Genomic DNA, 12,134 nt, shown 5'->3' on the forward strand with positions numbered 1-12,134 from the left:
AGAGGACACTGGGGGACACCACCGGCAGCCCCTGCACCCACAGCCAGCACTTGCATACTTGGGGCCACCTATTTGCCGGGTGCTGGGGTCTGAAACCAGGGCCCGCGGCTGGGGCAGGGGCCTTATCTTCTGCCCTCGGCTCCCATCTGGAAAGCGTGCCTCTCGCCAGCGTGGACGTGGACTGGGGGCCTCCAGAGCGAAGCCGTGTGCTGGACAGCGGGGTGGGCAGCCGGCCTCCCCCTTATCTCAGGGCTCACTGAGGCGGAAAGAGGCCCATGCCCGGTACTGTGTTTGCTCTGCCTTCTCTGCCCACTGTACATGCAGTGGACCCGGGGGTTTTGTTTTTCTTCTCTTCCCTCCAATCTCCTTGTTAGTTCAGCCTCAGAAGGCCCCTTATCGCCTCCGGATGTCAGGCCGCACTCTGCCAGCAGGCCCGGCCGTGTCAGCCTCTCCATTAATTGATTTTGCCCTGCCCCCTTGGGAAGCACGCATTGGCTCTGCCCATTAGCGGCAGCAATTCCCTGAAAGAGATTATAAATCATGCCGGTGTCCACCCCTCGCTCACGGCGGAGGCCTGCCCACGTGGGGCGATGTTGGGCAGGAGGCCTCCCCCAAATCCTACAGGGCCCTCCTAAACCCCACCAGCGCTGACCCCAGCAGACCACAGCAAGCTAGAAAGAGTGGCCAGGACAGGTGCCAACGCGAGGGGGCACCATGTGAGCGACTATAGCATGAGAAGAGGAAGGGAGGGGTCTCCATGGCGAGTACCAGCACACGGCGGGTTCCCCACGGACGGGCCACAAGCGAATAGTGTTTTGTTTGCCTACGGAAAACCTGGTACCACTTCCTCCTGCCCAGGACCTGACGGTGGGCACCCATGATGGCTGATTGGGTCCTCCCTCTCCCCCAAGCCATCACAGGCGTCCCTCTGGGCCACCGCAGTGCCCATGTTGAGTCCATTCTCTGTTCCTTCCTTCTCTTCCTTAACAACCGTCATTGCCCGTGGACTGTGTCCAGAGGGATGGAGGATGCTCAGTGCTGACGGGGCTGCTCTGTTCACACCGGGGCATGCTGACATCCGTGGGTGAACATTCTGCCTCTCCAGGGCAATCAGAGAAGGGCGGATTGGCAGCAGGGTTGGGGGTTGATGGTGATTGTCATCGGGGATGATTGTCACAGAGGTTGATGATTGTTTTAGGGGCTGATGTCTCTCAGCCTCTCAGCTGATCCCTCAACCCAGGAGCTGGTGAGTCTACAGTAGAGACCACCATCAGCGCCCAGCTGGCCCCATCTCCCCAAAATCACGAGACGAAAACCAGCAAGGGTGAGTGTTGGGACTCCAGCTGCTTCCGACTCCAGTCTTGATGCAAGATGGCTCAGCAAGTCCAGACATCTGTAGCCGAACCCTTCGCCAGGGTTGAACAAATTTGCCCCATCCTCAGCTGACTCCACTCATTCATGGCCAGCGCTGCATCACACAGCCAGTGCCAGCTGCAAGGGAGCTTGGGAGAGCAGATGCAGGGGATGCGGTCGACCCTTGCACCTTCCCACATCTGCCTTCCCTCCTCGGGCTTCCGCGTGTTGCCCCCACCATGGCCAGGCCAACACCTGGGGCTTGTCTCCTGCATACTGCCTGCAGCCGGAGCTGTTGTGCCCAAGGCCAGAAACGCCCAAATAACTGATGGGTGAGGGACCATGGAAACCCAGCTCCCATGCTCTACTTCGGGACTAACAGGGGTGCTGGAGCACCCCAAAATCCAGGCCAAGGCTGGGGTCTGGAGCCTGGTTTGCCTGTCTCCTTTGCTTGCCCAGCTCTTTTACGGGTTTGTACTTACTTTGCTGCCTGAACACAGAGCTCTCTCAGTCTGCTCTGGGAAACCTCCCCAAGACAGCAGGGAGCAGGCGGCGAACAGTGATGGCCTGGCCCAACCACCTCCCATGCCTGGGGTCAACACACACAAGACTGGCGTCCATTAGCTGGAGGGAGGCAAGGCTGCCCAGCAGGTAACCAAGAAAACACAGGCAGAGAAATGAGAGTCCTCAGGGCCGGCTAGCGGGGACGTGCAGTGGTGCAGCCACTTCGGAAAATGGTCGGATGGCCCAGCAGCCCCAACTTCGGGCAGTCACCAGAGAGAAGTGAAAATACAAGCCCACATCAACCTCAAATCCAGGGTCGGTGTTCGGTGCAGCGGCTAAGACACCACTTGGCGTTCCAGAATGCCCTGTCTCAGGGTTTGTGTCTCAGCTCCGCTTCAGATCCAGCTTCCTGCTTATGTGTACCCTGGGAGGCAGCAGGTAATGCTGACCCCTGGCACCCATGTAGGAGACCTGGATTGAGTTCCAGGATTCGGGTTTTGGCCTGGCCCAGCCCCAGCTGTTGCAGGCACCTGGGGGAGTAAACCAGTTGATGGAAGATCATCTCTCTCTCTCTCTCTCTCTCTCTCTTTGCCTTTCAAAAAATTTTTTTAAATAATGATTTCTAAAAATTCAGACACAAATACAAAGGAGACTGGCAGCAGTATACACAGTAACAAAAAGTGGAAGTAACACACTGGGTGGCGACTGGATACACAAACCGAGGCTCCCTCATACAGGGAACTGTCACTGAGCCCTAAAGATTGGAGCCCCAGGACTTGCCACAGCAGGTACTTGGGCATCACCTGCTGCCTTCCAGGGTGCACATTAGCGGGGAACTGGATCGGAAGACGGGGATAGCCAAGACTCAAACCAGGCACCCGATCTGGGATGTGGCTTAACCCACTGTGCCACAACACCCACCCCTGGAGTTTCTCTTGGAGGTGATAAAAATGTTCTAAAATTGACTGTGGAGTGGGGATGGTTGTACAACCCTGGAAATATACAGAAAACCATTGAATTGTACTTTTCAAATGTGTGAATGGCACAGTTTGTGAATTATGCCTCTATAAAGCTGTTACACACACACATGAGCAAAGACGGGAAAGAAGAGACAGCAGCCTCACTCCCACCAACCCAGAGGGAGCCCCTGTGCACACCCCAAGGCCAGGATATGCTCTATTCCTTCTCATTCACACACGGATATCTCACCAATGCCTTGGAGGGTGGCCCGCCAACAGACTTCAAGCAAAACCAACAATCAGCAGGCGCTCCAAGGGCAATGAACCCAGTTCACGAGCAGCACCGGCCCTGGCACGGTCCCTGAGCGAGACTGTCATCTGTCTGCTTGCTCTGCCCTGGTCTGTCGCCCGGCTCCCGGCTGACTCTTCCCCCAATAGGCAGGTCAATGCTGCCAGCCTGGTGTTGCTGCCTAGGCAACTGAGTAGAAGGTTTATTCACCACCCCCCCATTCTGATTTCTGCCCAGCTCCTAAGCTTGGAGGCTTGCAGCCTTCAGGGGTGAAGAGGCTGGGGGCCGTGGAGAGCACCTGTTCAAGTCTGGGCCACGGGGGTGCCCATTTCAGATGTGGCTCAGAAACACCCACCCAGCCTGCAGACAGCGAGTGAGACATGAAGACCTCAGGAGAACCAGGTAGGTTTCTTTGAGGGGTCCATGCTGCTGACTTACTGCTGCCCATGGGGGAAAAAAAGGAAGAAAAGGCTGGGTGGGGGTGGCAGGCCTGTTTGCACTCCGAGCACTTAGTGCAGCCAAGCTGAGCCGCACTGTTCAAACACACTCCCCGGCCTGCAGACACCTGCGCCGCAGAGCAGGGCACGGCAGGTCCTGGGCACAGGTCCCTGGGCGCTCACTCCTCACCTGCCTCCCACCTCTCCTCCCCGTAGCCAGCCCCGAGGCCCTGGCAGGGTCCTGGCCGTGCTATGCCCTGCACCGGCTTCTGCAGCTGCTGGGGCAGCCGCGTGCTGCCCCTGCTGCTGGCCTACATCAGCTACCTGCTGCTTGGTGCCACCGTCTTCCAGCTGCTGGAGAAGCAGGCAGAGGCCCAGTCCCGGGACCAGTTTCAGTTTGAGAAGCTGCGCTTCCTAGAGAACTACACCTGCCTGGACCAGCAGGCCCTGGAGCAGTTTGTGCAGGTGAAGGGGGGGGGGGGGATGTGGGAACGGGAGGGAGGGGGTTGGGAAGGTGAGGAGGGTGGGGGTCCTCATGGCAGGTCCCAGGGGCTGATGCCCGCTGAGGAAGCTGAGTGGCAACAGAGAGCCTAGTAAAACCCAGTCCTGGGTTCTGGCCCCAGGTCTACAACCAATTGCTGTGTGACCTTGAGCAAATCATTTAACCTCTCTGGCCTCAATTATCCTCCCCTAGGGAGCAAAAAGAATAGTGTTACCTGTCCTGCATGTGGATCAGTGCCAGTAACGGTGGCCAAATTTCCTCCTCCCCCACTTCCGCTCTCCCCACACCCCACAGCTGCTGATCTTTCTCTCCACTCCCCAGCTCCTGTCCCCGGGCAGAGACACAGATCAATGCCAAGGGCAGTCACCAGGCTGGCTTCCCGAGTGTTTGTTCCGTCTGGAACTGGGCTTGGTGGGCAGTGGCCAGGGTGACTGAGCTCTGCCAGCTTACCCTGGGGAGCTCTCTCTGGTGGCAGAGGGGGCCATCCCCCTGCCTAGACCCCCTCCCCATCCCTCACTCCCAGAAACAAGGCAACCAGGTGTGGTGGGGAAGCAGAGGGTCGAGGCAGGGACAGGAGCGGCTGAGAGTGGCTGCACCTGCTGATCATTCACAATGTGCCTCCAGCAGCGAGCAGCGGGGCCTGGGGCTGAGCGCTCTCCGGGTGTTTTCTCATACCCCTGTCTCCACCGCCACCTCCACTTTGTAGACAGGAGCTGAGGCAGCGAGCGGTAGAGTGTGTTGACCAAGGCAGCAGTTCCTGGTAGAACTAGAACTCACACACTGGAACGCTGCGTCTTCACCACACAAATGGCAGAAGTGCAGGGGTGGGGGTGGGGAGGCAGCAGGTGGCTGCCCTCTTCCAGCAAGGACTGGACAGCAGCACCAGCAGCCCCTGGGAGCCTGCGGGCAGCTCACAGGACTCCACCCCAGACCTGCCGACTCGGGAACCCAGTAGACTGCGGTTAAGCCCTGCGGATGGTGCTGAAGTCCCTCAGAATTAAGGGCAGCTGGCCTAGAAGATGACACCTGGTCAGAGAGAACTTTCTGGAACTGTGAGAGAACTATCCCAGGTTCTCCCAGGAAACTGGGCTTCCGGCTTCAGGCTCCACTTCCTTGCCGTCTGGTGAACAGGGTTAGTGAGGCTTGGGGTCATGGTACCCAGATCCGGGCTGAGAAGAGGTCAGGAGCCTCCCAGACCCTGCATTGGAAGGCAGAGGCCCTGGAGACTCCCTCCACCCTGGGTGAGAGGCGGGAGCCAGGAGCCTGAGGGTGTGGGGAGCCCCGGAAGGCAGCATCCCACCAGCTCTGCAAGGCAGAAGGAGGGCAACTACAGACGTGACTGCAGGGTGCCCCCAGTGACGTCCAGGGGCACAAGGCAGCCCTGTCCCTCGACTTTAGGACAAACCCTGCCTTGCCAGGGCAGTGGAGCTGGGAGGCAGAAAAGTGCTGGGGTGAGACCCCGGGATACATGCACAGCCCCCAGCAGCTCTGAAAGCAGGGCTGAAATGGACTCCGGGTGCAAACGAGGCTTGGGCGGGTTCACCACACTCCCAAGCCCGCCTCTCTCCCCCCACCCCCGCCCCATGTGGATTCCCAGAAAAGAAAGCTCTGCGGCCGCCCACCTCTGCCCACCCTGGTACTGGGCACCTCACTGACTTCAGTGCCCCTGCTCTCCAGGATGGAGAACCCAGGCCCAAGGCGAGTGCTGTTCCCAAGGGTGTGAGGGTCTCCAGGAAGCAGGGTGTTTAGGAATGTTCCATCGAGCCTCTCTGGCTCTGTGGGAAAGACGGGAAGCCAAAGTCCACATCCTCAGAGGCCAGTTCCGCAGACATGAGGAGAAGCAGACAGCCTGTGTCAGGGGGATGCCCAGACCGGCCTGGCCCAGCCAGGGGAGCCGCTTCCCATAGGAACTGCTGACCCAAGCTGCCACAGTCCTGCCTGCCTTGGGAGCTGTGCCAGGTGGCGAGGCTATACTGCTGCCCCTGGACAGTGCACAGTTGAAGGGGAGGGGGCTGGGGGCTGGGTCCTGGGGTCCTAGAGTTACGTATTTCCCCTAGTGGTTGGGCTCAGGGATGAAGGCTTTTAGGTTTAAGCCTGCAAAAGTTCAGGTTGTATAACACAGGTGCAAGACACACACACACACACACACACACATCATGCACATATGGGCAATGTACAAAGATGTTTCAAGAAGTTTGTGGAAAATGGAATTAAAAGCTAAGTTTTTAAAAGTATTTACTTATGTGAAAGGCAGAATTTCAGAAAGAGAGGAATAGACACACACACACACAGAGAGAGAGAGAGAGAGAGAGAGAGAGAGAGAGGGATCATCCATCCATCTGGTTCACTCCCCCAGATGGCCACAAGGGCTGCAGCTGGAGCCAGGAGCCTGGAACTCCATCCAGGTCTCTCACGAGGGTGGCAGGGGCCCAAGCATGTGGGCCATCTTCCACTGCTTTGCCCAGGTCATTAGCAGGGATCTGGATTACAAGTGGAGCAGCCAGGATTCAAACCAGTGCTCATATGGGATGCCGACGTTGCAGGCCACACCTTAACCCACTGTGCCACAATGTTAGCCCCAAAAGATATATTATATGTTGGTGCAAAGAAGTTTTGAAATCCATGCACACCTGAGGTGTTCTAAAAGCCCATGGAGGGGCCAGCGCTGTGGCACAGCAGGGTAACACCCTGGTCTGGGATAGCAATAGAAGATGGCCCAAGTCCTTGGGCCCCTGCACCCATGTGGGAGACCTGGAGGAAGCTCCTGGATCCTGGCTTTGGATCAGCGCAGCACCAGCCATTGCAGTCATTTGGGGAGTGAACCATCGGATGGAAGACCTCTCTCTCTCTCTCTCTGCCTCTCTTTCTCTCTCTGTGTAACTCTGACTTTCAAATAATAAAAATAAATCTTTAAAAAAAAAGCCCATGGAAAATGAAAATGCTATGTATGGATTTCAAATTGTGGCACCAAAATAAACTCCCTTTTTAACTCCACTTTTCCATGAACTTGCTCAAGTCCTCTTGTATAGTTCTCATGCACACACGTGCACACACACACGTGCACACACACCACCCTGCATGTGTGCACACAGACTCTATCTAGAAGTTCCCTGGGAGGCACAGCTGGGACTCACTAGAGGGCAGCCAAGGGCATGGCCACCAGCTCACCTGGAAGGTCACAGAACGCAGGCTTCTTTGTCCCCCACCTTCAGACCTGTGGCTTCCCTGTGGCCCCCAATCCCCATGCTCCCCACTCAGCCCTTCCAGAACCACCCATCCTGACGTCTCCCCAGTCCCAGCAACCCCCATGCAATGTCCTCTTGTCACCAGCTGGGACTCCTGCCTGGACCCCCCAGCAGCATCCTGCACCTCACCGCGGGCCCCTTCCCCTACAGCAGGCCCCCAGGAAACCTCAGTCAGCCCTGGCCAGGGAACAGGCACTAGCCTCGCAGTCCAACAACCCCGGGCGAGTCACTTAGCCACCCCAAGCCATCAAGTCCTTTCCCGAAACGCTAATGCTACTAAGAGGGTAACTCAGAGCAACTTCGTGAACTTCATGAAACTTCATGAAGGCATCCTGTGAAGAACTTGGGGACTCCAGGTCTGTCACCTCCGCCGTCCTCCCCTACCCATGCCATCCCCCCACCACACAGGTCATCATGGAAGCCTGGGTGAAAGGCGTGAACCCTAAAGGCAACTCCACGAACCCCAGCAACTGGGACTTCGGCAGCAGCTTCTTCTTTGCAGGCACGGTCATCACTACCATAGGTAACATCCGGGATATGCGAGGACTCCCCAAGGCCCTGTCCTAGAAGGAGCTCCCCAAAAGCGGGCGCTGGGACGAAGATGTGGTTTAACTGGGAGACGACTCAGGAAACACCGGGAGGGGAGTGGGTGAGCGGAGATAACGCTTGTCTGAATGACTCGGCTCCTTCTGCTCAGGACCCGCGGAGGGGCTGGGCAGACCCCATCCTCAGAAGAGTTCCCGCCAGGGGAGAGACTGAGGGGCTATTTATCTCCCAGCTCCTGCCCTTGCGGCCCAAGGGCTGGTCCTGGGGGCTTTAAGTCTCCAGCATTCTGGACAGGTGCATAGACCAAGCATAGTCCTGCACCCATGAGAGTCTCCCAGGCGGGGCGGGTGTCTAGCCTAGCAGGTAAGATGCCCGTTGAAACACGCACGCTCCACAGGGGACTGCCCAGGTCCAACACCCAGCTCCTGGCTGCAGTCTCAATCTCCCTGTGATGCCGACCCTAGCTCAAGTCACCGGCTCCCTGCCACTTAGGTGGGAGACCTGGATTGAGTTTCTGGCTTCCAACTTAAGCCATTGTGGGCATTTAGGGAGTGAATTGGCAGACAATAGAAACTCTCTCTCTTTCTCCCTCCTTCTGCCTCCCTTCCTCTCTCCTCCCTCCCTCTCAAACAAATACACTTTCTTTCAATCTCTCAGGTAGGATCAGGAGTTCAGCACACTGTTAAGACTGCACTTATGAAGCCCACATCCCATATCTGAGGACCTGAGTTGGAGTCCTGCTCCACCCCCGCCTCCAGCTTCCTGCTAACGCACACCCTGGAAGGCAGCAGGTGGCGGCGGCTCCTGCTATGCACACGGAACACCTGGACTGAGGTCCTGGCTCCCAGCTTTGGCCTGGTCCAGCCCTGGCTGTTGCAGGGAGTGGATCATGGCTGCCATATCTGTTTCCCACCCACACCCCCCCCCCAAAAAAAAAAACACCTTAGATAGGTGGGAGGCCACTTGTGTACAGAACTGTCCACCAAAGCTGCAGGTGATACCCTCGGTGTTCGGAGGGGACAGGACCCTCACAGTACCTGCTACACCCCTTCAGCCAGAAAACCCACTTCACCAGCCCCCAAGGAACCCTTCAGATCCCTTCCAATGCCTCTCCCCCATGTACTCAGTTAGGTCTCATTCAGCACCTCTTCCTTGAGCACAGGTGACAAGAATTATATAAGGCAAAGAACATCACGAGCTAGGAATGACACAAAGCATGAGGGGGAATCACACCCAGGTGGGGGAAGGAGGGTGCCATGCAGGAGGGTTTCCTGGAGGCAGTGTCATTTAAGAAAGATCAGCAGAGTTCCTACAAACAAAGATCATTCTAGCGGAGTTCATGGGAAGGGGGAGGGGCGCCCACCCCCCATAGGTGGTGGAAGAGGAGCCTCTGCTGGAGTCTGGGGAGGGGAGGTGGACGCACTCTGACCCCTGGTCCCTGTATGTGCACATGCCCCCTCCCTCTGCAGGGTATGGCAACCTGGCGCCCAGCACAGAGGCGGGGCAGGTCTTCTGTGTCTTCTACGCCCTGGTGGGCATCCCGCTCAACGTGATCTTCCTCAACCACCTGGGCACAGGGCTGCGTGCCCACCTGGTCACCCTGGAGAGGTGGGAGGACCAGCCCCGGCGCTCCCAGGTAGGGCTCCTCCCTCCCTTGAGGCCTGCAGTGCAACTAGGGGGCGGAGTTGGGTGCAGAGTCTGAGAGGCAGCCACCCGTGGAGTGGAAGAGAAGCGCAGGTGCTGGCAGGGCAGAGGGGGAAGCTGAATGGTGGGGGAGGGCTGGACAAGGGCTAGGCCTGGGGAGCTCGGCAGGGGGCCGAAAGGGCAGGCTGACATTAACCCAGCCTCAACCAGGCTTACATGGGGGCCCCGGATCCTCGAGCCACGCGTTCTCTGGGACGGGAGACAGCTGCCCAACCAAGCTTCCTTAAAGCGGATCTGGGCAGCATGTCCTCGTGGTCATCACAGAATTCTAGCTTCCTTTGGTGTGGCCAGAAACAGGCCACAGGCCACCCAGTACACCCCCGATGCCTACACCAGGAGGGCAGGGGTGAGAAGACTCTGGAACAGTGCCATGCAGTCCTCTGCCCCTGAATGAGCCCCCACGGGGCGTGTTCAAGTGTGACCCCTCCCCCCAGGCCTGACAGGCTCTCCAGATCTCTGCTTAACCCACTTAGGGCAATTCCTCTGCCCAGAGCTTGCCCCAGCCCCACCCCCAAGGTCTGCCGGGCAGGGCAGGGGCCTCGCTACGGCCCAGTCCCACTCCCAGGTTGGCCTGGGACCACTCTACGGTCTTCCCAGCCAACTCAGCGGCAGACCCCTGCCCCGCCCCCACCGCAGCTCCTGCAGGTGCTGGGCCTCGCTCTGTTCCTGGCCTTGGGGACGCTGGCCGTCCTCATCTTCCCGCCCATGGTCTTCTCACACGTGGAGGGCTGGAGCTTCGGCGAGGGCTTCTACTTTGCCTTCATCACGCTCAGCACCATCGGCTTCGGGGACTACGTTGTGGGTGAGAACGGGACAGTCACGTCCGCTGGGGTGGGGAGCCTGGGGGGCCTGGAGGGAGGGCACCCCTGATGGTCAGACATGGCCTCGGGCTGTTCACGGGAGACTGCTGGGGACCATCAGAGGTCTGGGACCCATTGCCAGTCACTTCCCCCAGGGACTTCCACTGCTGATGTTTGTTAAGGGGAAGAAGGAGAGAGCATCCTGGCTGGTGGGGACCCCTAGGAACCCCTCGGACCCCTGCATGGCTGCCTTCCCCTCCCCCGGCAGGCACGGACCCCAGCAAGCATTACATCTCCATCTACCGGAGCCTGGCGGCCGTGTGGATCCTCCTGGGCCTGGCGTGGCTGGCACTGATCCTCCCCCTGGGGCCCCTGCTTCTGCACAGATGCTCCCAGCTCTGGCTGCTGGGCAGGGGCCTCGGCCTCAAGGCCAGGGCCTCCACTGGTGCTCCCGGCCTCTCCAGACCTCAGAAGACCCCCATCTCGGCATGAGCCCCACCCCAAGTGGCCTCAGAAGCCCTCCTCCACCTCCCCCACCCAGCCCACCCCACCCCACCCCACCCCGTGCCCTCTGGTTTTCTTGCCCTGCCTCCTCTTCTCCCAATCCACTCACTCCCCAGCCGGGGCTGATGTCAGGAGCTCTGCGGAGGGAGACAGAGGTGTCTGAGAAAGCAACAGCAGGGAGACGTAGAGGCAGGATCCAAGACAGGTGCGCGTGAGTCCAACACGCACCTGCACCCTTCCCTGCCACAAAGGCTGCCTGGAAGAAAACTCAAGCCCCACGTGGACCACTGCGGCCAGCTGTCCACTGCCCACCCCACATGCCTACCCCAATGAGTTCATGCAGGCAGCATAGGCTGCCCTTCACCTTGCTTCCCTATTTGCAGGCACGGGGCCAAGCTCAGGGGTACAACAGAGAAAGCTCTGCCCCCTAGCGTCCTTGTCTTCTAGTGAAAGGACTAGACAGTGCCCGAGATGCTGTGATGGCAGCAGACCCACGAGAGGAGTGTCTGGTGGGCAGGGCCAGGCTAGGCAGAAGCTTTGGAACAAGCTTAGCACACCCGGGACGGCTGCCTTCGGGAGCTGCCCCTTAGAGCTCCCCAGAGCCCCTCGCCTGGAGGCCTAGAGCTGCCATGAACAAGGCTACGGCCTCTTGGGTCTCCCACTCCTTTCCCGGCCCCCAGGGGACTCCCTCTGGGCTGGTGTCTTCTCAAGCTGCCCTGGGAAGCCAGAGAGCGAACAGATCCCAGGAGCCTTCTGGGAAAGGCACCCTCCCTGGGGAATGCAGCCTCCAGGCCTGGCCTGTCTCCTGCCAGACTGCGACATGTGTGGCCAGAGGGAAGAGCAGGGGTCAGCCTGTCCAGTCCAAGCCCCTGTCTCTCCCACCAGGCTACAACAAACAGGCCCCTAAGTGGCTGGGCCCTGGAGGACAGGACCCCTGGGAGGCGGGGCCCAGGGTACAGGGCTGAGAGCCGGGCAACAGAGAACCCTATGGGCTCTCAGCACACCCTGGGCGGATGCTCTATGCAGGGTGCCTCTGGGGAAGTAAGGAAGGGCAACTCCCCTGGTCAAGGCCCCCTCGCTGCCGAGCCCGGGGACCCTGGCCTTCCTAGGACACACAACGGAGAGGCTGCCGGTTCAGGAGAGCCAGGGGGGCTGGACCGGCAAACCTGGGAGTTGGTCCCAGGGTCCTGGAACCTAAGACAATAAACTCGACTTCTACTTTCTCTTCCGCCAGTGCAGTCTCCACGAGTCCCACCCACTGCTTCCCGCAGGAAATCCTGGGGGCCTGGGG

General features: G+C 59.0%; 1 protein-coding gene across 1 annotated transcript; it reads left to right on the top strand.

Moving 5' to 3' along the window:
- Positions 1–3,688: 3,688 nt before the first annotated feature.
- KCNK16 (potassium two pore domain channel subfamily K member 16) lies at positions 3,689–12,067 on the top strand. The gene is made up of 5 exons (XM_002714702.6): positions 3,689–4,007; positions 7,698–7,812; positions 9,305–9,471; positions 10,176–10,341; positions 10,608–12,067. Exons 1-5 carry the CDS (start codon positions 3,795–3,797, stop codon positions 10,829–10,831), a joined length of 885 nt encoding a protein of 294 aa, XP_002714748.1. The 5' UTR covers positions 3,689–3,794; the 3' UTR covers positions 10,832–12,067.
- Positions 12,068–12,134: the final 67 nt, after the last annotated feature.

Source organism: Oryctolagus cuniculus, chromosome 5 (genome assembly GCF_051225735.1).
Source record: "Oryctolagus cuniculus isolate XC-2025 breed Fujian yellow rabbit chromosome 5, ASM5122573v1, whole genome shotgun sequence".
Lineage (NCBI taxonomy): Eukaryota > Metazoa > Chordata > Mammalia > Lagomorpha > Leporidae > Oryctolagus > Oryctolagus cuniculus.